At 40.4% G+C, this 23,939-nt stretch overlaps 2 protein-coding genes across 9 annotated transcripts in view; one reads left to right on the top strand and one right to left on the bottom strand.

Moving 5' to 3' along the window:
* The window catches only part of ccdc177 (coiled-coil domain containing 177), a 160,090-nt gene that overhangs the window by 93,225 nt on the left and 42,926 nt on the right, over window positions 1–23,939 (top strand). The window contains exon 5 of one of the 2 annotated variants that reach the window (XM_037796520.1): window positions 17,062–17,208. The gene's annotated coding sequence lies outside the window, so the exon portion shown is untranslated. Of the gene's footprint in view, window positions 1–17,053; window positions 17,209–23,939 lie in introns of those variants that run through there. The other variant, XM_037796522.1, reaches the window with a different exon arrangement.
* Window positions 1–23,939, bottom strand: part of smoc1 (SPARC related modular calcium binding 1) — a 62,325-nt gene that overhangs the window by 18,720 nt on the left and 19,666 nt on the right. For 3 of the 7 annotated variants that reach the window (XM_037796528.1, XM_037796526.1, XM_037796527.1), the window contains exons 2-10: window positions 23,088–23,253; window positions 21,425–21,508; window positions 18,413–18,525; window positions 17,093–17,192; window positions 13,616–13,666; window positions 13,003–13,050; window positions 9,516–9,605; window positions 8,417–8,497; window positions 137–329 (exon numbers count right to left, since the gene is read on the bottom strand). In XM_037796528.1, the coding sequence (XP_037652456.1) occupies window positions 137–329; window positions 8,417–8,497; window positions 9,516–9,605; window positions 13,003–13,050; window positions 13,616–13,666; window positions 17,093–17,192; window positions 18,413–18,525; window positions 21,425–21,508; window positions 23,088–23,253 (926 nt within the window). The remainder of the gene's footprint in view (window positions 1–136; window positions 330–8,416; window positions 8,498–9,515; window positions 9,606–13,002; window positions 13,051–13,615; window positions 13,667–17,092; window positions 17,193–18,412; window positions 18,526–21,424; window positions 21,509–23,087; window positions 23,254–23,939) is intronic. The other 4 variants (XM_037796529.1, XM_037796530.1, XM_037796531.1 and 1 more) reach the window with 4 other exon arrangements.

Here is a 23,939-nt window from a genome sequence, read left to right as displayed (position 1 = left end):
TTTAAAAAGTATTCAGGCTTGTTGGATTTAAGTTAATGCTAGGTGAGGTGATGTAATGAGAATTTCAACACACTGGAACAAAAATGTTTTTGAAGAGATTACCAACCTTAGCTTTTTTTCTGATAAATGATATTACCTGGTGGAGGTTCCAGGAATGGGCCGTCCCGTGTCCACCAGAACACACCAGCAGTAGCCTGTGGACTGGTGGCACTGGACCGCTTTGTAAAGGCCGCCGGGCCCACAGTCGGGGATGAAAATGGCCTCGCGAGGATTCTGCCGAGCCTCGTCCAGTGCACTCTGTCGCTCCTGGTCACAAGAGGGAACTTTCTCTAAAACCATTAGGAAACACACTCAATACAGAGGCACCAGAAACACACACAAAAATAATCAGTCACAAGATTAATAGGGGATGGTGTAGGATTAAAGACTGTACACCACCTGATTATTTATATACGTAAGCCTGATTCAGGGTAATCATGTCACAGCTTAAAGATTTAGCCTTTATAGTGGTATGCTACTATATGTGATACTTGGTGTAAGTCACTATTTGCAGTTTGAAGTTGCCCAACATCAACCAATTTCAATTGTGATTGGCCAGTGCTGGTTGGTAGAAGGCACACTTTATAGCATTTATCATTCTTCAGATCACTTTATAAACCGACTGTTGTATATTTAGGGCTTTTTATTTTTGCTCCTGACTTCATGTCATGGCTGTTTTGTTGTGCTGCTGTTTGAAGAGTTAGTTTACACTTGATCTATATTGTACGGCAGAAAAAGCTCCGTATGTGGTCGAAAGGTCAACAGAGTTACGTAGTTGTATCAGGAAGTGTTGTCCCACCACGATCTGTCATATCTATCTGTTCAACAACAGCCGCTCGGCCCCTCGAGAGATGCTCCTGCAACACCTTGTCCCACCACGCTGTATTTATATTCACATCCATTTAGTCCATCGCTCACTCTTAAGAGCCAAGTACAACAGAGCTGCATGCTAAACTTGTTACCATGGCGATGAAGTGTGCTGTTACCGCTCCCGATCCATTCTTCATTTAAGTGCGCTGTGAAGCATTGAGCTTCACTAAGAGGGTCTTCGCTAACCGTTTGAAGCCTTTTCTTCAGGGTGGTGACGTTTTCACATTATGTAGCTGATTAGAGCCATTAGCAGCCATTAGTGCCGGTAGCCTCAGCTCACACACTTCCAGTATCCAGAACTTAATTAATACAATACGGCACAGTCGCTGCCTGATTCAAGACAACATCAGAATCTTATACATGACACAAGTTTCTTCTAGATATTGTATTCTGGACAGCAAGTGGGTCATGTTTCCTATGCGTGAGTTGGTGTTAAAGGTGTTTTCAAGTGGTATTATTGTTTAACTTTCACCACTGCTCATTTTATAAAGGCCACCAGCACCAACTTGGCGACCTGGTCACAAGATTTCGTGACTTTTCAGACCCTCTTAGCGACTTAATTTCTAAAAAGCGACCATTACATTTTTATGCAGTTTTACTGTTTTAGTGGAAAAAATAAAAGCGAGTCTATCTTGCAGTATTGATCAACCTGTACTATAAGTCTCCTTAATGTTGCATGAGCACTCAACACAGAAATCTATGAACTGTACTTAAATACACCCTTCAATCCATGTCACACACAAGCACAATACTAATTGATTTCAGAGGTGATTCTGAAACTTTAAATCCATCTTCTCTTTATGCCAACTTTCAGTAAAATTGAGTCCTGCAGGATACCATGAAGAAAGGGACAAATTAAAAGGAAAATTGGCCACCTTTTATGTGGATTTCCAATCAGTGTTGACAGTAAATGTAGTCACTAGAAGCAATAAATTCCTCAGTGCGTGCTATATTGACAGAGAAATAGTTCTCCTGCTTGCAGAGCCATGCCGACAGTGCCTGCTTGTACAAGGATGCATTGCACGTGAGCTTCTGGCGCCCAAGGTCCCCGCCAGCCATATCCTCTTGCATGGCTAATGCAGCCTTGGCCTCTCTCGGCTGCATTTCTTTGGCCGTATACTCTGACTCGAATAAATATGCCTGAACTTTTTCGCTGTTAGAAATAGTAATGGCAATTTTCATATCTGCAGTTAACACTGTACCTTTAGACAATCTCAGGGCCTCACATGTTCAACTTTGTCACCATAAGACAGTGATCCGACGGTTTTGCCTTCTGTGACTATAAACAACAGATTGCTGAAATACTTGTTATGTCTTGTGATGCTCTGTTGTCTGCTGTGTGCTGACACATTGATACACTTTCTATCCTTCTCTTCTTTTCTTCTTTGCACTTATCTGTGTGTTATGCTTTAGTATGTATAAATAATGACTACTCTTTGTAATCGGGGCTCACTTGCCACAGTCCACAACAGGTGGCTGTGCTTGTGAGTCCATCTGCGGATGCTTTACTTATTAATGTATGCTTTTTTATTAAATTCACTGAAAGACAAGTTGTTACCTTGGTTTGTGTCTTGTTTTAACAGAAACTGCCACCACAAAATGAAGCTATTTTGCATTACAAGCGAAGAGAAAAAGTAACTTCTGTTTTTTTTTTGTTTTTTTTACTTTATTTACACAATGGAACTTTAGGTTTAGGAAGTTCTGTTTTTGAGCGGTATATAGAGCATAGGCGCCTCCTGGCTACTCAGAGGTGGAAACTAGAAATCCAAGCTGAAATAGCAGCCAGTAGTTTTTCTTTGCATCCAACTACGTCACTGTCACGTCAAATGATGGTGCTGGATGCAGGAAGAGCAACAGATTTTGCAGCAGGAGAACTCATCTTTCTCGGTCAATATAACAGCACTGAGGAAGTTATTGCTTGCGACTACATTTACCATTAACACTGATTTGGACAGCACATTTTCCCTTTAATAGTTTCTTAGAGTTGAGAAATGGGAAGAGATTCACTAGTTTTGTTACACAAAACATGATCTACACATGTCAAACCCAATAGTTCTTTGTCATCCTCCATGGTGATGTTAATAAGGATGGAGATGACAGTGGTGTGTGTGTGTGTGTGTGTGTGTGTGTGTGTGTGTGAGGCGGTGTTCATGTTTCCTGAGGTTGGCTGCCAACAGAGAGCTAAACGTGTCCCTACACCAAATAAGTTTTTCTCCTGCGAAGACTCACACTCAAGTGTTCTTAGCGCTGTGCCGCGGCTCTGGTCCTCGCCAAGGTTCCTTCACATCCAAATTATTTAGCACTGTTTATTATACAGAGGTTATGCTGGCGCCAGACGCTAGGATTCCCAAAAGAAAATTGTTTTTATACATATAAATGGAAAAGGGCTGGACGCTGGCAATGTAATCCTCTCAGTTTTCTGTGGAGTTGAAATTCAATCTACGACGTCTCTGCCTGCCTTGGACGTCCGCATTTCTGCTCTATTTATTTTTTATTTTTTGTTTCTTCTTCAATTTTATTCCTCTTCCCTTGGCAGGAAACGAATGATGAGAAACACAAACCCCTCAGAAAACAAATATTGTCCTGAAAGGAAAAAAGAAAACCACACAAGTGGATGTCAGGAACTGTTTGCTGGTCGTTGTGGTAATTTCTTCTTCAGGGCAGACTGATAATGGACAAAAGACAAACATCTGCAGTGTCTTTTATGAGAACAGGCTTGCCCTATTTTAAGCCTTTCACTTCGGCCTTCGTCCTCCAGGCTCCGAGCCAAGTGATGCTATTTTTAAATCGTCTTTTTCTGATTTCTCGGTTTCTCTCTTTCTCCTCCTTTATCATACATATTCTATCATTCTTTCCATCCCTTCCTCTCTAAGCCTTTGTCTCTCATGCCTTCACTTTTCCTTTTCTCTCTCTCTCTCTGCTTCTCTCTATCCTAATACCTCCCTCAGTGGACCTACCCCCCACCCCACCCAGCGTTCTCTCCTCTTCGCTTCACTCCAATGGCTTTCAGCTGTGGAGTAATCACTGCAATATTGTCTCTAGCAAGCCCTCCCTGCAGTTGAAATAGCGGAAGTGTTAGTAATAGGGGAACTCTGTGAGTAGGTATGTAGGTGCATGTGAGTTTATAACCTAGAGTGAAACAATACCAGAGATGATGGAGAGTTCACTCATAAGATTGCTACGTAATTTTCATCACATCGTTCGTTAGCATGTTCGGTCCCAACGCGTTACTGTCATCGCTTATCGTGCTCTAAACTAAAACACAAGTTGCCTCAAACTACAAATGCAAGTAGATTTAAAAGAAATAAAATCCTTTTTAAGACTGCGGATTTTTTTACAAAATCATGCTCTTCGATGACATGATCGCATTATATCCCTTCAGCATTTTTCTTCTTCTTTTGTTTGCCTCTCGGCAAGGGCGGGGGGGGGGGAGTTAGCGGTTAGCGAGTTTCTGGTTCTCCACACACTTTTATAAATGAGCTGCATGACAAGGCGCTTCCCCCTCCTTACAGCTTTGGAACAACAGCATGTCAAAGTCTGGCAGCAAAGCATCCTTTTTGAAAAATGGACTTTGCATCGCTTTGCCTAAGCAAACACGTTTCACTAACACAATCTCCTCATCGCTCTAAATCATAATTATGGGGTATCCAGAGAGCCAGTAAATGAATAACGTAGTTTATGTGCACACAGGAGGGCTGCTTTCTCAGCACTCAGGTTTTCCAGCGTATAGAGAGAAAGAGAGAAAGACTTCATATATTGAGGATTTGTTGCTTCTCGACTTTGCAAGCAGTTTTAGTAGGGAAGGAAGAAAGAAAGCTTTATAACGATCTCAGGCTCATCTCCTTTTGTTTGCTTGCAGTTTCGGACTCGCTCAATTTGGGCCTAAATATTGGTCAAAATAGTAACATCTTCCAACTGTTTGTTTTGTCCGACCAGTAGTCCAAAACCAAAAAATATTCAGGTTATTCATGACAAAGAAAAGCAACAAATCCCGCTGAAACCAGAATCTTTCCAGCCTTTTTGCTTGAAATTAGGCTGTTAATCGATTAAAATATTTAATAGTGATTAATCGCATGATTGTCCATAGTTAATTGCGATTAATTGCAAATTAAAGGGAGATTTGTCAAGTATTTATACTCTTATCAACATGGGAGTGGATAAATATGCTGCTTTATGCAAATGCATGTATATAGTTATTATTGAAAATCAATTAACAACACAGAACAATGACAAATATTGTCCAGAAACCCTCACAGGTACTGCATTTAGCATAAAGAAATATGCTCAAATCATAACATGGTAAACTGCAGCCCAACAGGCAACAACAGCTGTCAGTGTGTCAGTGTGCTAACTTGACTATGTCTTACCCCAAACTGCATGTGATTATCATAAAGTGGGCATGTCTGTAAAGGGGAGACTCGTGGGTACCCAGAGAACCCATTTTCATTCACATATCTTGAGGTCAGAGGTCAAGGGACCCCTTTGAAAATGGCCATGGTAGTTTTTCCTCGCCAAAATTTAGTGCAAGTTTGGAGCGTTATTTATCCTCCTTCTCGACAAGCTAGTATGACATGGTTGGTACCATTGGATTTATTAGGTTTTATATGATACCAGTATCTTCACTCTAGCTTTAAAACGCGTTACAACCTAAAAATCGCAAGTTATGTTGCGTTAAAGGAATTAGTGCCATTAAAACTAATTTGCATTAACGCGTTATTATCGCATTAACTTTGAGAGCCCTCCTTGAAATATCATCGATTATCAAAATATTTGTCAATTAATGATCTGTCGATCGACTAATCTACCGATTGTTTCAGCTCTAACTGAATGTACTCGAGTATCAGACGCCAAAGTACTGGCGGTGAAGAAGAGTTGGGTCACATGAAAGTTGAGGATGGAAAGAAAGTAAATGGGGAGGGAGAGCAGGAAAGATAGGACAAAAAAGATTGATATTAGTGATATGATGAGTCTTATGTTGAATGTGAATCTTTGAAGTAACTACTGTAGTAACTACAGCTCTCATAAAGTACAATTCTTTCTGAAATGTAGTGGAGGAAAAAGTAGAGAGGTCTACCAAAATGAAAACTGCTGAAGTACAAGAACATCACAACTTTAGTGCAGTACTTGAGTTGGACATTTTCATGTACACATACATATTCACACCGGCATTGAATCTCCTTTTGATACACACACACACACACACACACACACACACACATATACTGTATGCAATCACATACAGATGCAGTCGCAGACGCACACATCGCTCATGTCTCTCTCAAACGTGATGACATCTCCCCCTCAGTCGGCCTTGTCGCTTGTACTTTGAGGACACCGGATGCTAATTGGAAACAGGAAGCTGGTGTTTCCACATCAGTTTCAAAGAGCTGTCACAGAGAATCTCTCTCATCTAAAATACAATCCTCAATCCCGCCATGACCGCAGTTTCCCCCGCCACATCGCCATCACTCTAAAGACCCCACATTACAATCAACTGTTTGTGTAGGACAGAGCTAACCTCGCGTCCTAATATAACATCCGGACATTTAAGAATGCATAGGCACATAAACACTTAATGTTTGTCCAGTGTGTGTTTAAAGGCTGATACTGCCAACAATTAATCACCCACGGTAATTTCTCTAATTTGATTATAACTGTTTGATTCAAGGGATCCAAAATTTGATTAAAAATATATGTTTCAACTAATTTGCTCATTTTCAAAAACGTATGTATTTCGCATAAACATCAGTAAAATCGAAACTGATAGTCGGATGTGTTTGTTGCGGTTTTTAAACACAAAATTCAATGTTGGCCCCTCCTTCCCCGGCTCAACAACACCACATTGCACACAACCCCTGACTGTGGTTAGGGTTACGGTGCTCGCCAGCGGCTGAAAGCAAACCCCAGATTCACTCAAGCTTTGACTGCTTTCGCCTCGCTATATTTGTTATTTTTTTCAGCGCTGTGCCCGTCTTTTTTTCGTCGCTTTCTCTTTGATGCGTGCTTACAATCGGTCACATGGTTGCTTTGTTTTTATAGAGGTTGATGCCCAGAAACGTCCTGAACACAGCAAAATAAGAAAATACAGGCAGAGTAGACACCGCCACACACTTCTAGTTGGTCATGGTGATGATTTAGAGGGATTATTTTTGTTTTTTTTAAGGAAAATCCTACTCATTCATCCTTTAACCATGGGACATTAAGACTCTCGACTTCACCACCTCAGTAGCAAGTAGACATTACTTCAGCAAAACATAACTGAACAATGACATGAATAAATGAAAACGTGCAAATCATTTTTAAAAAATGCACATTCTGCAGACTGTTTAATAAAAGACAAACATCAGCCCCATATATCAGCTTACCAATACGTCCATACACACACACACTCCCCCTCGCCACATTGACTCACTGACTTGCTGCAGAAGCGTGAAAGGTGTCCAGCTGCCCAGAGGGTAGTGAACATGTCGAGGCGTAATTGAAAAGGAGACAGAGAAAGCTAAACAAATTACACCAAAGGAAAGAAACCAAGAAACATAATCCCGGCGGCACAGGGCCGTCCTCAAACTGGAAATGTTTTACATTTATTCTTAAACTACTAGAGGCTTTGAAACCAGTTACACCGGAGACGAGTTGATACTTTCAGACTGTACACTTTATTTAGTTTTTACTTCTCTGGTGTCGTTTTCATCTTAAGATCAATGTGTGGCTAATAATTGTATCCTGGAAACAGCCCGTGGGTGATATTTGAGTAGGTGATTTTACTGGGAGATGTGGTTTTGTCAATGATATAATCAAGGACGGGATCCCTCACTGGCTTCCCACACGCAAAAACTGCCACTTGTGTTTGATGCGGCTCTGTGTTGGCAATCTATGGGTACTGTGTTGATAGTGACTTGACACCCTATTGTGCTAAACCTTTTTTTAACTGTTAATTTACGATTCATATTAATGAAGGATATTGCTGCTTTCAAATGGGGTGGTGTTCACGAGAAGAGTCCATATGAACGCCATGAACGTCTTGTGGTATTCACAACCTCGTAAGTGGAACGTTTTTGAAAGCTCAGAGTTCACAAGTTGTGACGTGTTTGTTGACGTTGTCAGAAATGGCGGAGGCCATAGAAGTTAATATTTTGGTGCATAATAAGTTAATATATTTTAATTTTAGTCGTATATTATTTTTCTACGTAATTTGATATGTCTGAGGAAAATGTTGATATTCCCAACGACCTCATCTTTTTCCTCTGTCATTGTGCCTTTGCATTTCCTGCCTTATGTTACCCACTTGCTAGCTTGCTAAATTGTTAGCCTCTGTGGCTTCTAGACGCCGACAGTAACGTTAATATCGCCGTTGCTTAGCAGCGGTGTTCTCACGACTTAACCACTTGAACGTAAAACATATTGTGTACACAACTTCCCATGTTGTAAACACAAACACACGAATTTCATTTGAAGGCACCAAGTTTGCGTAAAGGTCTCAGAATAAGGATGAGTCTCTTTGTCTCACCTTGCTTCCTGGAACTGGAGCTGTTCTGCTTATTCTCCTTATAAACCAGCTGTTTTATCCACAGCGTTGGAGCAGTTATCTCTGCAACAACAGGAAGACAGAGCACAGATCAATAACTTCCACACTTTTAGATAATCTGCACAGAATTTACCACAGCTGAGCTTTATTTAACCCCGTCAGCCGCACCCGATCTGCCAGTAGCTGCATATTTCACCCACTTGCACAGCCAAGCTTTGCCCACAAAACCAAAATTAAAATTGCAGCCAGGGTCCCAGCAATTTTCCAAAAATATCAAATATGTCATCTGGTATTTTTGACAGCTGGAATTTTCCATTTAATAATGGTGCATTCTTAAGAGATGGCGTCTTGAGTTTGAATATCAAAACCTTGACACACTGAGGAGTTGGAGCAATCTGAGGATCAACAGCTTTAAAGTAAATAAAAGAGAAACCTTGTGAGCCGCATCGCTATGAATACAATGCCATGCACCATAAACTAAGTTCACACTACACGACTTTCAAAGAGAGAGGGGGGTCACACACTATAAGATCTTTCATCGGAGGAATCCCCGATGAGGTCTACAAACTACAATTTAACACAAAAACACACGAGAATGACACGGTAAATGACGTGATACCATACGCGAGACATATTGCTGATGTTGCTGGCACATGTGTTTACAAAATAGCCTGTTTCCACACTCTTTTTTACTACTTATTCCTCTAGGTGCAACAACAACTTTGCTCCGTATTGCAAATGCAACACATACAGTAAGTTCCAGGCGATCCCTCCTCCCCCAGGTTTTCCCTCAACCCGTGTCTTGCACTCTCATTGGCGCTAGGTCGTGGCCGGAGTCCCCAACAGGTCCAGATATTTAGCATGCTAGATATCTAGCATGTGTCTGCAAGGCATCGGTTTGCGTCTTTGAGCAGTTCACACATGACTCTCAAGCTCTTGGGCTTTTGTCAGGGAGCTCCAAAAACTGTTGGGGAGCGGTAAACCGGGGCTTAAAGTCGTGTAGTGTGTACTAGGCATTAGCAAACTAAGTGACGATCTTATTGCTGTGTTACAGGTGGAGGTGTAGTTAGAGGATACTTACCATCACCCTCAGGGGGGACGTGAGTCTCCATGGTGGGCGTTGGCTTGGAGCCATCATCTGGGTTGAGGGTGAGAAAGAAACGGAAGGAGACTACCATTATTGAGGTTAATACAATCTACTCTCCAGAACTGTTGAATGGTTGGGATTTGCACATGGCCCGGCCAAGACAGATAGAGAAACAGATTGAGAGACAGATTGAATAGTAAAAGTAGAAGAACGATCACCCACATGTGGCTCTACACATCTCTCACGTCAATGAATCACACGGACACTCTCACACACAACACGATCAAGCTGCACATTTAACCCACTCCATCACAATCATACTGCAAACCAAACACACATACGCTCACATACACTCACATGAGGAGACCACCCTCCCTATCAGGACCTGCATGAGTGCTGTGCAGGTGTAGCAACTAATCCAAACACACAGAGGTGAACGGACCATCATTCTTGATTGTCAAAATAAAACGATGGCGATGTTGATTCGGTCCGTTTTCCGATTGGTTGGTTCGTCCAAAACGCTGGTCCGGTGTGTAGCCAAACTGCGTTGACATTTGTCAATGACACTATTGGTCTCCTGAGGATAATTGCCAATGACTTTGGTGATGGTCCGATCATTATTCTGGCTCCACTATCACATAAAAATCACCCTCAACTCACGCTTTGGTCCACGAGAAGGAAATCTCAAAAACGAAAATATCCGTATTTTGCCGAAATCTGTTCATGACATTCAAAAAATGTATTATAATATATTTTGTTGTCCCCCTGACCTTTCCTCTAGCGCCACAATCAGCCATTGGTACTTCATGGCTCCATTTTTTACATTATACTGTAGATACGAAACATTTAATCTTCCTAGTGGATAAACACTATGGGGTTTAATGACCACCATGGCCTTTCCTGTAGCATCACTCTCAGGATAAAGTTCCTGGTGTGTTAGTAGCACATGCAGCACTGGATGAATATTGACTCTTAAAAACTGCACTAACTGTTCTAGCAGTACCTTTTAATACAGTGTTTCTCGGTTGGATTTGGGCCCATGCAAACTACATGACATACTAACCACTTAGTGTATAACCAGTAGTATTATGAAAGATAAATGTATCACCATATTTATAACTATTCAGCACAGTTCAACTTAATGACAATCCTCTCAAGGCTGAATAAACTGTCTTTCATCCTAATTTTTCTTAAACACTGAATACCTTAGGGGGAAAAAACATTAGAATTTGATCATTAAGTATTTAAAATTTTAAAATTATAGAGTACTCTAAATAAAAATTCTCATTTTGGCAACCAAAACTTGTTTACAAGTTATTATGAATTGATATTTAGTGGTCTTAATCTTTTAGTTAAAATATGTGTCACTGGCATCTCATATTGATAAAATGATGTGGTTACAAACCCTAGAAAACAGCCTCAGTCATAACATATTTCCACAGCTATAATACTGTATGTGAAAGAGGAAATCTACATAAAAGCAGAATTAAAATACCTTTTCTTAAAGGGACTATTTGTAACTTTCAGAAATGCTGCTTAACAGCGACACTTGTGGCCATGAAATCAACGAAAGTCAGCGTCGAGCTCGTGCTTGTGCTCGCTCTAAATGGACATGAAGGAGCATCGCTCAAAACAGTGAGGCGACACACGTCAGCTAAAAGCACAATATCACTCTATATTTCAGCTGCTTGGCAGTAATGTTAGCTGACCAGACGAAGGTCTCTCCATGAATCAATGCTGATACTGTGTTTGCTTCTCCAGCGAGAAACTCGTCTCCCTCCGCCTGCAGCCGGAGAGAGCAGGAAGACACCGGCAACAGGTCGGTAACGAGACGATAACGTTTCTCTCTGCGGAGCCCCATTACTTCCCAAGACACGGGAAACCTCTGTTGGTCTGGAGGAGCTGCAGCATTTATTTCTGCACAAATGTCCACTGTGCATTCACTAGATATTCTCAGAGCTAAACTAACTCTTCTGCAGTGTGGAGTGAGCGCGCGTTCACGTCTAGAGGTGGAGCGAGTACGCGAGAACGCGCGCGCTGTCTGAGTGAAGGCGAGCAGGCAGAGGAGACGAGACAGCGGCCACACGCGAGCGCGCATATGCGAACGCGCATGTGTGCCGACCCGCTACATTTATATGCTTAGAAAGTTACAAACAGTCCCTTTAAACTTTGTTAAATTTGTCACAATTGCTATATCTTTCCCAGTGTAAGAATCTCAAAACATTTCTGGTATTTGGTACATATAGGATGACACATCTTAATTAAAACTATTCACAAAATCTAAATGTTTCTATCAAATTTGATTTAAAAAATGGTCCAAACATCACAGTTTAATAATAAAATAAATATAAAATCATATAATAAAATATAATATTATAATAATATGATAAAATATTCTGACAGGCTGAAAGAGTCAATGTCCTGTTTAAAAAATGTATAAGATGTAATGTATCTTAGATAAAGCTGTGAATTCAGCTACCTAGAATACTCACCCATGTGCAGTTTGGTAGCATCTGGAACATTCCTTAGGAAATAATTCGATCAAAAGCAAACCACAGAGAACTGGAGTCATTCTACAAACACTAAAGTTAATCCTTAAATCAGATGGCTTGTCAGCAGATTGAAACACATTGAGGTCAGATTGACCTGATCTGGTCAAGCTGTGAATAAAATACAACAGTTACTACGTTGGTCTCAGACGAGTGCAAACCTGGGTCAAACACTAGAGTTTGTTTGATTTCTTTTTAACCACTAATTTCTACATTTTATTAAATTTCCAAATGTAAACACACACCGATTATGTGTTGAAACAAATTCTGTAACTTACAGTATTTGTCATTTACTGTTTGATCCAGGTCTGGACTATGAGTTACAAACTGCGAGGGGGAAGAGAAACAATTAATGGAAGCATCAACAGCAAACCCTTAACTCGACTATCACCTCCATAACAACAACTCTCTACTGTGTTAAACACCCTCGGGGCTGGGAAACAACTATTATGTGCTAGTATTATAAATTATAAGAGCTTTATAATAAAGAAACCCTGAGAGACTGCCCATCTTTTCTGTGTTTAAAAAAGCTGTACTGTACTGTATACTGTATTTTCAGTGAGATTTCTGAAGCAGAGCGGCTGTTTGTCTGATGATGCAAGCAGACCCAAGAAATCTTTGCATTATTTTTACTTCAGTTTTTCTTGAATTGATTGAATTACTTTGATGATACTAGAGGGAAACTGTAGAACTACAGTCGTTCTTTATTATTTTGGCATAATTTACAGTTTCAGCAGATACAATATGATAAATATTTGGAGCATGCAGTACTGTCACTCAGTTCTGTTCTGCACAAATACTGCGTGGACTTTGCACAGATCAGATGGAGCAAAATCAGGTCAAAAGACATTTTGAACTCTTCCTGTCTCTTTCATACAAATAGAAACACACACACGCATGCACACAGAAACTTACAGCAGATCTCAACTCACCTTTTCTACCAGAGTTCGGTGCCCCGGGTGGTCTATCGGTTACTGACCCTGGAGAGAAAGAAAAAAAAACATAACATGTACAAAGCAAAGCTTAAACAGCAGCAACAACTCCTGGGGAACATTTAAAGAATTTGATTCCAAAATGCTGTTTATCCATTTTAATTACAAAAAGAAATACGTAAATTATTTTGCAAGAGCTTGAGACACTTAATAGCTATCTCATGATTTAGAATTAAATTTGATTATTCGAACTAAGCAGCAGAAAAGCTTCACTCCCACATATTAACCAACCCACTGACATCTTGACTTAGAGTTTGACGCCGGAGGTTTATCAAAGTTTGATGAGTACATTCTGTTAGTATTTGATAGCAGGCACACATGGACACATTAGGCTTGTTGCATTATCTAATGCGAACCTGAGTGATCTGCACCATCTGTGGAAATTAAATTAGATTAAGTAGTACATTTGCAAATCTCATTCTGGTTTGTTGCATGCAAGAAGTCGGTCTCATGCGTGGATGCACGGAGGAGAAGAGCAAAATTAGACAGTGCAACCAATTAAGGGCAAAGGGGAGGAATTTTGAGTGAAGGCAACTGGAAGGAAATTTACTACCTGACAATCCACTTGTCCCAGCATGAGTTCCCATAAATTCACGGAAGTTTCCTGCAAATGTATGTGAGATGATTGATTCGGGTCATGGTGTACAGGGGCGTCTGAGCATGTCAGTAACGGTTGTTTGTTGTCAGGTGAGAGGGGAAGGAGAGTCGGGCATGTACGGCTGTAGCAGCTGTATACAGTTTCAGGTTTATTGTGCCCAGATTCTGGTCCCAGTGTCATACATACCTTTGCAAGAAACAATGAAGATATTGGATCTTATGCAGGACAGAAAGGAGACAGCGTTGTGCCATAAACTTAATTTCAGGATTTCATAAAAAATTAATTTAAACCTGGACAACTGAGATGATTCTTTCATTGATAATCTCTATAACAGATTCTGCATTCATAAGTAGAATCTGTACGCAACGAGACAAAAGTTTGATATCGGAAACGTTCTGGTCTCCGTTTGTAGTCCGAGTAGTATAGAGCATCACGCTGGCTTTAGTTGAATGCAGATAAACAGTGAGTGTGGAGATCGAGAAAAGAGGCGGAATGCAATCTGGGAACCACCCGGCTATCTTCTGACGATGAGTTAGCTTTTCCCCGCGATCCAGCTCCGGATAAGCGGGAGTAAATGGATGGATTAGTTTCTTTCGATCGACGACTAATGGATTGACTAATTCACATCCAGTGTCTTCATGTGTTCATATTTGAAGAAGCCTGATTCACAGGGCCCAAACGGCGTTTAAGTTTCGGACCAAAATAATTAAATTTCACTATAAGTGCCGGCATCACTGAATCAACTTATATTGGCTAAGTAAATCTGAGTGGAGCGTTGCTATATAGTTTAAATCTGGGCCCTACATTTTTTTCAATTGAAGCCATCTTGACAGTGGTGACCCTCTGAGGGAAAGAACAGCTATAGAATCCGAAATTGAAGAAGCATTATCACTATCCTTACTCTGCCGAAGTATAATCTGCACAAAAGCATGTTTGGCGGTCCGTCCATAGACAGGAGTAGTAGTACAAAAACGTGAATGAACTGTGTTAACTTGCTGTCTAGTTACCGAAAATAGTTAATCTGCCATGATGCCTCCAGCACCACCTATTCCGTGTGGACACAAAATGTAATTTGCTGTGCCACTTTCTGGTGCGACAGGACACTTAAACACCCCAGAAAGGTTTTTAACGTTTTGAAAAATCTGTAAGCAAGTCATGAACAAGCTGCCTGGCTCTCTTCCCCAAATACCTGAACACAAAAGAGTCATTCTCTAGATGCACAATGAATTGTTTAGTCCAAAACTGCTGCAGAAATAAAACCTAACTTGAGCCTGACTCTGAACTTCTGCTGTGCCTTAGTACAGTATGTGTTCGTAAATTGTGAAATCAGTGTAGTTTTGTTGTATGAATGGATGTGTAACCATGCTCCATTTGAGAACTTTACTGATTCTATTCAAAGGACTGAAACTCAGCAGGTGTCAAGGGAAACCATACAGGTGATTAGTGGCACAAGTGGGAAATGCAGAGAAGATTGAGGCAGAGAGAGGGAGATAAGGAAATTGAGAAAGGAAAAGACAGACAGAGAGAGAGAGAGAGAGAGAGAGAGAGAGAGCAGGAAGCCTCTGGCGGTCTGTTGAGCAGCTTCAGAGGGGCATGCGACCGCTCTCACCGCACTCTCCACACAAAATTTGCACCATATGCTCTAGTGGCTGCGCAATCCAATTCTGGCAAAGACCCCTGTGTATTATCTTCTGAGGGAAAATGATGGTGATTATCATAAAGTGTTCCCATCCAGGATGAGTGTGCAGAGCCCCGCTCGCTCGCTCTCCTCCGGCCTGCTGAGAGCAGTTAGACGAGGGGGAGAGTGGGAGGCCCCCTGGATGTATGGCCATTAGCCTTCTCGTTGACCTTGCACCTGCTATACGCCACATGACGTGTAATACACATGTGCCCACAGTATGGCAGGACTAACCCGCTTTAACTGTAACCCAAAGGCCGTGCTCACTCTTTATCCTTCATCAGCAAAGTAATTTATTTCAGATGTGGGGTCAATTCACTGATAATTTACTCATCTTAAAGGGGACATATCATGCTCATTTTCAGGTGCATACTTGTATTTTGAGGTTCTACTAGAACATGTTTGTATGCTTTAAAGGTCCCATATTATAAAAAACTGAGATTTTCATGTTTTTTATATAATAAAGCAGGTTTATGTGCTATATAAAAACTATGAAAGTATCGAAACACTCAATCCACAGGGAAATACACACAGCCCGTATTCAGAAACTCTGTATTTGAAACAAGCTGTCAGGATTTCTGCCAATTTGTGATGTCACGAATATACAATATTTAGACCATTACACGGTTTTAAACTTAAACATTCTAAATGTGTCCCAGTTTATTTCCTGGTTGCAGTGTATGTGAATGTCATCAGCTGACAGGAAGTACACATGGACCCAAGCTGTTGCCTAGCAACGCAATTCTGTTGCAATTCCGTCAAAATGCACTAAAACGGAGCGTTTCAGACAGAGGGCTAATACAGGCATATTCAGGCCGACAGTATGAGGAAAATAAAGAGTTTTTTTTTAACATTACAGCATGTAAACATGTTCTAGTAAAAATACAAAATACAAGTATGAACCTGAAATTAGCATAATATGGGACCTTTAATGTTTAAAAAACACATTATTGCCCAGTCTGCTCTGATTGGCTTGCGAGAAAAATATGGTGCACCTTTGCAAAGGTAGTTCTCAAGCTGTGGGAGATATATTGTCATGAACCTGCACGTGACGAATGGCTCGTTCAGTTGCATGTTTTCTGATCTAGGCAGCCCACAAAAAACCCTGTGAGTTTTTTGTGGGCTGCCTAGATCAGAATACATGCAACTGAACGAGCGTGAGGGTTGGTAGGCACTCCAGATACCCAAATGTATGAGCACAAGCACTGAAAAAGGGAGTTTTTCATGATGTATCCCCTTTAAGTTCTACTTCGAATGTACTGCATCCGTTCTCAGTCTTTTATTCAATAAGGAACTGATGAATGAAAACTATTTCAAGTTGTTTTTGAATTGTGAGAAAAAGCCCAATTCCTTAAGTGACCGAAAGTTAATTGGCCCAAACCCCAGTGACTTGGCTTCCAAGCACTCTTGGCTCCAAGATCCTACAAATGCAGCCACCATCGAAACATTTTAAATGCTCGTTATGCTGCTTCTCCACCCTAACAAAGAATTGTCGGGAAACATCCGACCCTTGTACGGAAGTTTTAGTCACACAACCTGTTAGACATTACTCCGAAGTAGAGCTTTACTGGTTGCCCAAATAACTAAGACGCTAATCACTAATGTGCTCCGTGTTAAAGCAGGACACATGCAAGCTTGTGTTGCAAACCTTTCCGGGACAAATGTTTTAAGATTCTTTTGAAAAACATCTCATCCACATCTCAATCTCCAATCTCATCCACAGGTTGCCGGGCTTGTTTCCCCCCCCCCAGTACCTGAACACACCGGGGTCCTGTTATGCACAGAGGAGCCACTCACTGGCTTGCCGTCACTGGTGACACACCAGCAGTAACCTGTCAGAGTATGGCACTGGACCTGCAGATACAAAGAGGTAAATCACACACACAGCTTTGTAATATACATGATTTGGTTAGTATATTTGAGTGTAAGAAGATATATAAAATATTGAGTATTGCGATATTATGTTTTGTGATCAATTTATTCTCAAAAACACTATTGATTTTTAAGTAATAGTTTACATGCAAAGATCATTCCACCAATACTTTATTTAATTTGCAAAGATATGCACCATCTCAGTGTATATGTACCCTTTCAAAGTAGTGCTATGATGTTGGATGTTACAGGGACTGATAAATACAAAGGCAGATCCCACTGTTCATATGGCGGTGTATTCTTTATACTATTACAGTTTTCTTAAAAATTAGATTTTTAAAAAAATCACAATATATCGCCTTACTTACAGTATCGTAATATATCGCAATACAGTGTAAACCACTTATAGTGATCACAGTTACAGTGATCAACTGCTTATATGGATCAAAAAGCTTGGGGCAGAATCATTCCTATACAGTCATACAGTCCTATACTGTTTAAATAATTTGCTTATAGTAATCAAGTAGTCCGCTTATAGTGTTCATTTTGGTTCTTTTCATATATGACACCATATAGAAAAACATTTTAAATCTACGATAGACTAAAGTTAGATGAATTTTTGTTTTGTTTTTTACTTTACTCCCTTGATATGTCTGCTCTCCGGCTGGATACCTGAGGCTGGTGCTGCGTTCACATAGATATCATGACGGGAAAAGGAAAGTAATTTTCACTGAATAAAAAACTAATGTGCACGGGGAAAGCACCTGTGGTTGATGCCACCCTCGTCAAGTGGATTGATAATGCCTGGTTACTTAATGCCCCCCAAAGTGAAACTTCGCCGACCAGCTCCTCGGCACCGGCAGCTCCTGCAAACCGGCGCCCGTCTCCCGGTTCGGTTATAATAATCATCCGCTTATAGTGATCAATTTGACCCCGTCAGACGTGATCAAAATAAGCCGTTACCACTGTATATTGGATTGTTACCCCTGTATCATGATACGTATCGTATCGCCAGATTCTTGCCAATACACAGCCCTAGTAAATACATGAGAAGGTGAAGAGTGCAATCAAAGATTTGTCAGTGAAGTGAGACTGATCCCCTGGATGATGTGAAGAGCAAGGTTCCCAAGTGACTGAAGGAAAGTGAAAGACAAAGAGTGAAAAACGTGAAGGAAAAGAAAGGAGGAGTTAGCGAGACAGACCTGTGCAAATGTTCCATCCTCGTTGCATTCTGGGATAAACATGGACTCCTGAGGTCTCCTGGCTTGTTCCAGAGCCTGGTTCCTCTCAACGCGACACTTGGACTGACCTGCATCTGTAACAGATTAACAGGACAGGCTGCTCTCATACGCTGCGTACAAACACCACCGCTGTTGTTTCTGTTACTGAAGAGACGTGTGTTCTTTATCAACAACACCCCGTTCACACCTGGGAGGAGCTGACAAGCGCAACCACAGTTTACTACCGTTGGCCACCGAGCGCCGTCTGACGTTCGAGTGCCTTGCTCAGGGGCACCGTTTTGATTGATGTACAGGGCATTATTTATTATTCACTAATTTAAAATTCCCCATCCAAACCACATTGTTAGTGCTGAGGAGTGCGTCATGAACTCTACGCTGATGAAATGTCAGTGGAAACTGAGCCTGTGTTCCTGCAGCTCTGATGAGCCAGACCTGCTTTCTGGGGACTCTGATGGACGTGGCTGAAAGGTCACAGACTGAAGTGGGCTCCACACCAGCTGGTCATCGGTTCACAATCCCGTCAGCAACTACTGTTTTTATTGCGCTCCCGTCTCCTGTGGAGTTGAGCTTCATGTTCAACAGTTTGTGTATACACTTTCACGCCGGGGAGCTGACCAATGCAACCGCAGTCCTCCACTTCTGGCAAACATTCTCCCTGGATAAATAAAAGTTTAAAAAACTTGTCTCTGGACCTGAAAGGAGACAGACATGTTGTCTCCTCCAGAGTAAAAGACTGACAGAGCCAGAACTGGGTGATGAAGTCACCGAGAAGGACAGACATGGTTACATGAGTTTATAAACTTGGACTCTGACTGAGAGAAACATTGTAGTGGTTGTGTTGTAAGGAGAACAAGATAAACCAGTCCAATGTCCTACAGAAGACCCCAACAAATCATTTAAATAAGACTAATTTATGGAAATTGACTCGGTTTGTTCATCATGTGTTGCCTTATGATTGTCTGCGCTTGTAAGTTGTGACAAGGCAGCAATAACCGCACATCCATAGTTTGTTACAGCGGTGGATGAAGTACCTGAAAGCCACACTTGAGTAAAAGTAGAGCTATCTAACCAGAATATGACTTCAGTAGAAGTTAAAGTCACCTGTTAGAATATTACTCGAGTAAAATGGTGCCTTCAAATGAAACTTGTGAGCTTGTGTTTACAACACGGGAAGTCGTGTTCACAATATGTTTTGCTTTCAAGTGGTTGAGTCGTGAGAACACCGCTGCTAAGCAACGGCAATATTAACGTTACTGTCGGCGTCTAGAAGCCACAGAGGCTAACGATTTAGCAAGCTAGCAAGTGGGTAACATAATGTAGTAAATGCAAAGGTATAATGACATCCTATCAACATTTTCCTCAGACATATTATAAAATTATGAAGAAAAACAATATAAAAATTACTATATGTTCACTTATTATGCACCGAGAAATTAACTTCCAAGGCCTCCGCCATTTCTGACAACGTCAACAAACACGTCACTCGAAGTCGTGAACTCGGAGCTTTCAGAAACTTTCCACTGACTAGGCCTTGAATACCACAACAGAGGGGCGTTCATATGGACTCTTGTCGTGAACACGATAAACACGACCCCATTTGAAGGCACCATAAGTAATAAAGTGTTTTATATTTACTGTACTTACCGTAAGTATCAAAAGTAATTTTCTGATATTAACTGTACTCAAGAATTGAAAGTAAAAGTACAATTAAATGCTGTTAATAAAAGGACAAGCAAGTCAGAATTTTGAGATTTATGAAGTTTATGGGGCGGTCAAAACTTAACTACAGCTTTGAGAGCACTTTTGATGATGTAACTTGCAAGCTAGGACCACTGATTTGCCAAAACCTGCTTGTTTGCAATAGTAACGAAGATGCTTAGGGGTATTTATATCGGAGTAAAAGTGAAAGTTGACAGAAGTATGAAACTCAAGTAAAGTACAGATACTCCCAAAAACTATTTAAGTACTATAACGTAAAGTATTATTAATTTGTTACACCACAACACTGTTTATGTTGTAAGGCAAGTTTGATTGACTGCAAACACACAGTACATAACCTGACTGAAAAAACATCCCTTCATCATCTTGATTGTGGAGATCTTGAGTAATGAGCTGTTTCTTGATGTGTTGATTCTACACATGTTGTTAATTCACAGCTAAATAATGAGTAAACAGCTCCGTCTGTTGCAATAGACATAGCTATTGTGTTTGTTGTTGTTTGTGGTTGTTTGTTGTAGCTGTTAGCAATTTATACATCTTGCAGTCAAATGAATCTGTTGTGTTTAATCTGAATCTCACGCACACCTCAATAAGCCTTCGCCCGGCTCTGCCATTGTAAACAAGCATTGGTTCATGAGCTGCCTGCCTAAATAAAGCAGCAGTTGCATTACAACAAAACAGGCGTGCCGCATCCACAAGGACTGGGTGAGCTGTGCCCAGCTTTCCTTTCCTTGGCACACCGCACGTATTATGAAACAAAACCATGTATTACCATACAGAGGGAACAAATTTCTCTCCAAAAATGGATTTGGTTGGGAATGCCGTTTTCCTAATAGACAGTGGGGCTTAAAAAAAAAAAAAAAAGAAGTGGGGGGGAAATGCCAAGTCCCAACCTTGACTCTAGACCTATCAATCTCTGCTGTTGTTGAGTGGCTGGCATCCAGAGACGGAGGAAGTGTGTGATCCTGGTCTGTAAAAACTTACACGCCTACAGAGAGGCGGAAAATGAAAGACATCTTCTGTTCAGTTCCACTTTTTCCCAAACTCTCTTGACTTCACTTAAAGCTGTAACATATTAAACATGCACGCTGTGTCTCAAGTAAATCAGTGTTTTATTTGCTTTACAATATATAGTCTCAGATTTAGTGCTGGCTTTGAATATTTGCTACAGACAACAGTCTTCCATTTGAGCTTCATCTCCTCTTAATCTCTCCCTGTTTGTAGTACTGTTAAAAAGGTGTTTATTGTCGTTACCTTTGAGCTCCACGACTCTAGTCTCAGATGTGGAAGTCGGTGCTGGAGGCACCGGCAACTGATCGATTTTCGCCCAGTTTTTACCTGAAACACAAAAAAATTAAAAATAAATAATTGATTAAATAAATTACTCGATAAATAAATATATATTCCATTAAATAAAAGGGAAAATTGGAATAAAAAGTAGATAAATAGGGGAATTAATACAAAGGTAAATAAATAAAGAAGCAAATTAAAACAGTATCAATTTATGGCACATTTGATCAATTAAAGTCTTTTCTATTAATTTATTTTTTGGGTATATTAAATTAATATAATATATAAAAATATAATATATAAAATATTAATATTTTATTAATTTATTTATCGAGTCATTTATGTAATTATTTATATATTTTTTATTTTGGCAGGTTCTGTCCTCCATACACCATCAGTGTCTGGTTTACTAAACAACAACCTTGTAAATAATTAGAATCCATCACTAAATTCATGGCAACCCAATTTTTTGTCAACATGGAATAACACTAAGACGGCATTGAAGTTGCATGTGTCTTTTTGATAAGTTGCACTTAAAATTTAGTAGAGACATGGGCTTCTTTGTCACATCTTTCTCCGTGTTTTCAGTTTTCAGTTTTCAATTTTCTTGATTTTTTTTCAGTCATTTAATATCGAAACTGGCTTCCCGATCACACTGAGTGTGATTGCGTTTGTTGCAGCAGTTGTCTGTTTACGGCAGTTAACAATTGCATTGAAAATTGGAATACTGAATATAAAATGTTGTTTATCGAACTTACATTTACATTTTTTATTGAACTTATTATAGTATAACAATTTTAGGAATTATGCATAACGGATATTTTTTCAGAAATCAGGAGTATGACAGCTCTTCACTGGAAGTTGTTTATTCATGCACAGATGTTTTGAGCAGACGTCCTCAGCATTCAAACTAGCTATTGTATATCATACCGTATGTTTTTAGGCTGATTGTCTGCAGAAGCTTCCCAGCTGCCCTGAAGGCAGGAGCAAGCAATAAGGCAATATATATTTATATATTCCTTGTAGCCAGTCCTTTAATATATCTGGATGTATTAGACCACTTTGAAAAGTATTGCAAATCGCTGAGCAGGTCTGAACATACATTCCTGTCTGGTAATATAGTCCACTTGATTCTCCAGAAAATGTATTATTTCACAATAGTATATTGGGTGTGAAAATTACATTTACAATGAGTATTTTATCCGTCGTTCAGCACTATTTGGAAGCATCTTGAGATAACTTCTGTTATGATTTGACGCTATATTAAAATAAATTTAATCAAATTAGATCTTTCCATTCATATCAGTATGTTGTTTTTTTATGTAAAGATTAGAGTATCTATTTTATTTCTAACTCTTTAACTGTCAAGTAGTACTACAGTTGTAAGCACAGTCGGTGCATTCATGGAAACTCCAGTATATAATACTTCCGGTGCCAGATACTGACAAGAATTATGTGGAAATAAGACAAACAATCTGCGAACATGCACTTCATGAAAATGTTAATAGTCTCTTGGATTAAAAAGTGACAGATGAGTCACAAATCGGAGTTTCCCTTGAATGCACTCTAACAAAGTAGATGTTCTTAGCGCACTGGCATAGATTTAAAATCAGAGTTCAATCCTCACCTCGACACCGTCCGCGGTGAGCCAGTGTCAGTGTTTTATCTTTGCAGCGCGCCCTCTGCAGTTCACAGCCGGTCTCATAGCTCCGCCCGTCCGAGCCGCACACCGGCTTCCCCTGCGTCCGTGAGCAGATGACCCCACAGTGATTGTCCCTGTCTCCGATCAGCCACTGCAATGACAAATACATTTTTATAATACATTTACACATAACATATTTTATTTTCTCATTCCTTCAAAAACTTTCTTTTTGGCTCCTTTTTCTTTCTTTCTAGTTTCACTGTGTTTGAACAAAGGCTGCATTCAGCTGAATTCTGAGGTTGTGCCAAACTAACGTACAAATTGGACTCATGGGTCACTTGCCCATTTCGCTCAAAACATGTCTTTACTCCTCAAACACTTGACAGCCGCTGCCTTTCTTTGTTTAGGCTACTGTAACAAGGCTGAGAGCACTGAAGCTCAACGTAGAGGCTAATTTATCTAATTGATCTTTGGCTGAAGACAGTTTGAACCTTGATGAAGTTTCAAAGGAGCCAAACCACATTCAGAGCGATGGGAATCCTTCTTCTCCCCCCCCCCAGATCTTTACTCATGATCTATTAGTGAGTCGATTCTACTCTACTGTTGGAAGTCGGCCTTCCCTCTGACAGCGGTAATGGCTCTTGGCTTTGCAGCTGCCTCAAATATATTTAAGGTCTAAAGGATTTCAGGGGAGCGCAGACTTTGCCAGAAAGATGGAGTTGTGGGTTAGTGAGGAGAGAGAGAAGGTGTGCATTGAGCAGCACCAGAATCCTCTACGGAGAACAGCACCGTACCTGAGCCAACTCTTGTTGAAAATGTTCCAACTATTTGAAAAAT

Source organism: Sebastes umbrosus, chromosome 16 (assembly GCF_015220745.1).
Source record: "Sebastes umbrosus isolate fSebUmb1 chromosome 16, fSebUmb1.pri, whole genome shotgun sequence".
In the NCBI taxonomy this organism is placed as follows: domain Eukaryota; kingdom Metazoa; phylum Chordata; class Actinopteri; order Perciformes; family Sebastidae; genus Sebastes; species Sebastes umbrosus.
This window is presented reverse-complemented; position numbering and strand designations above follow the sequence as displayed.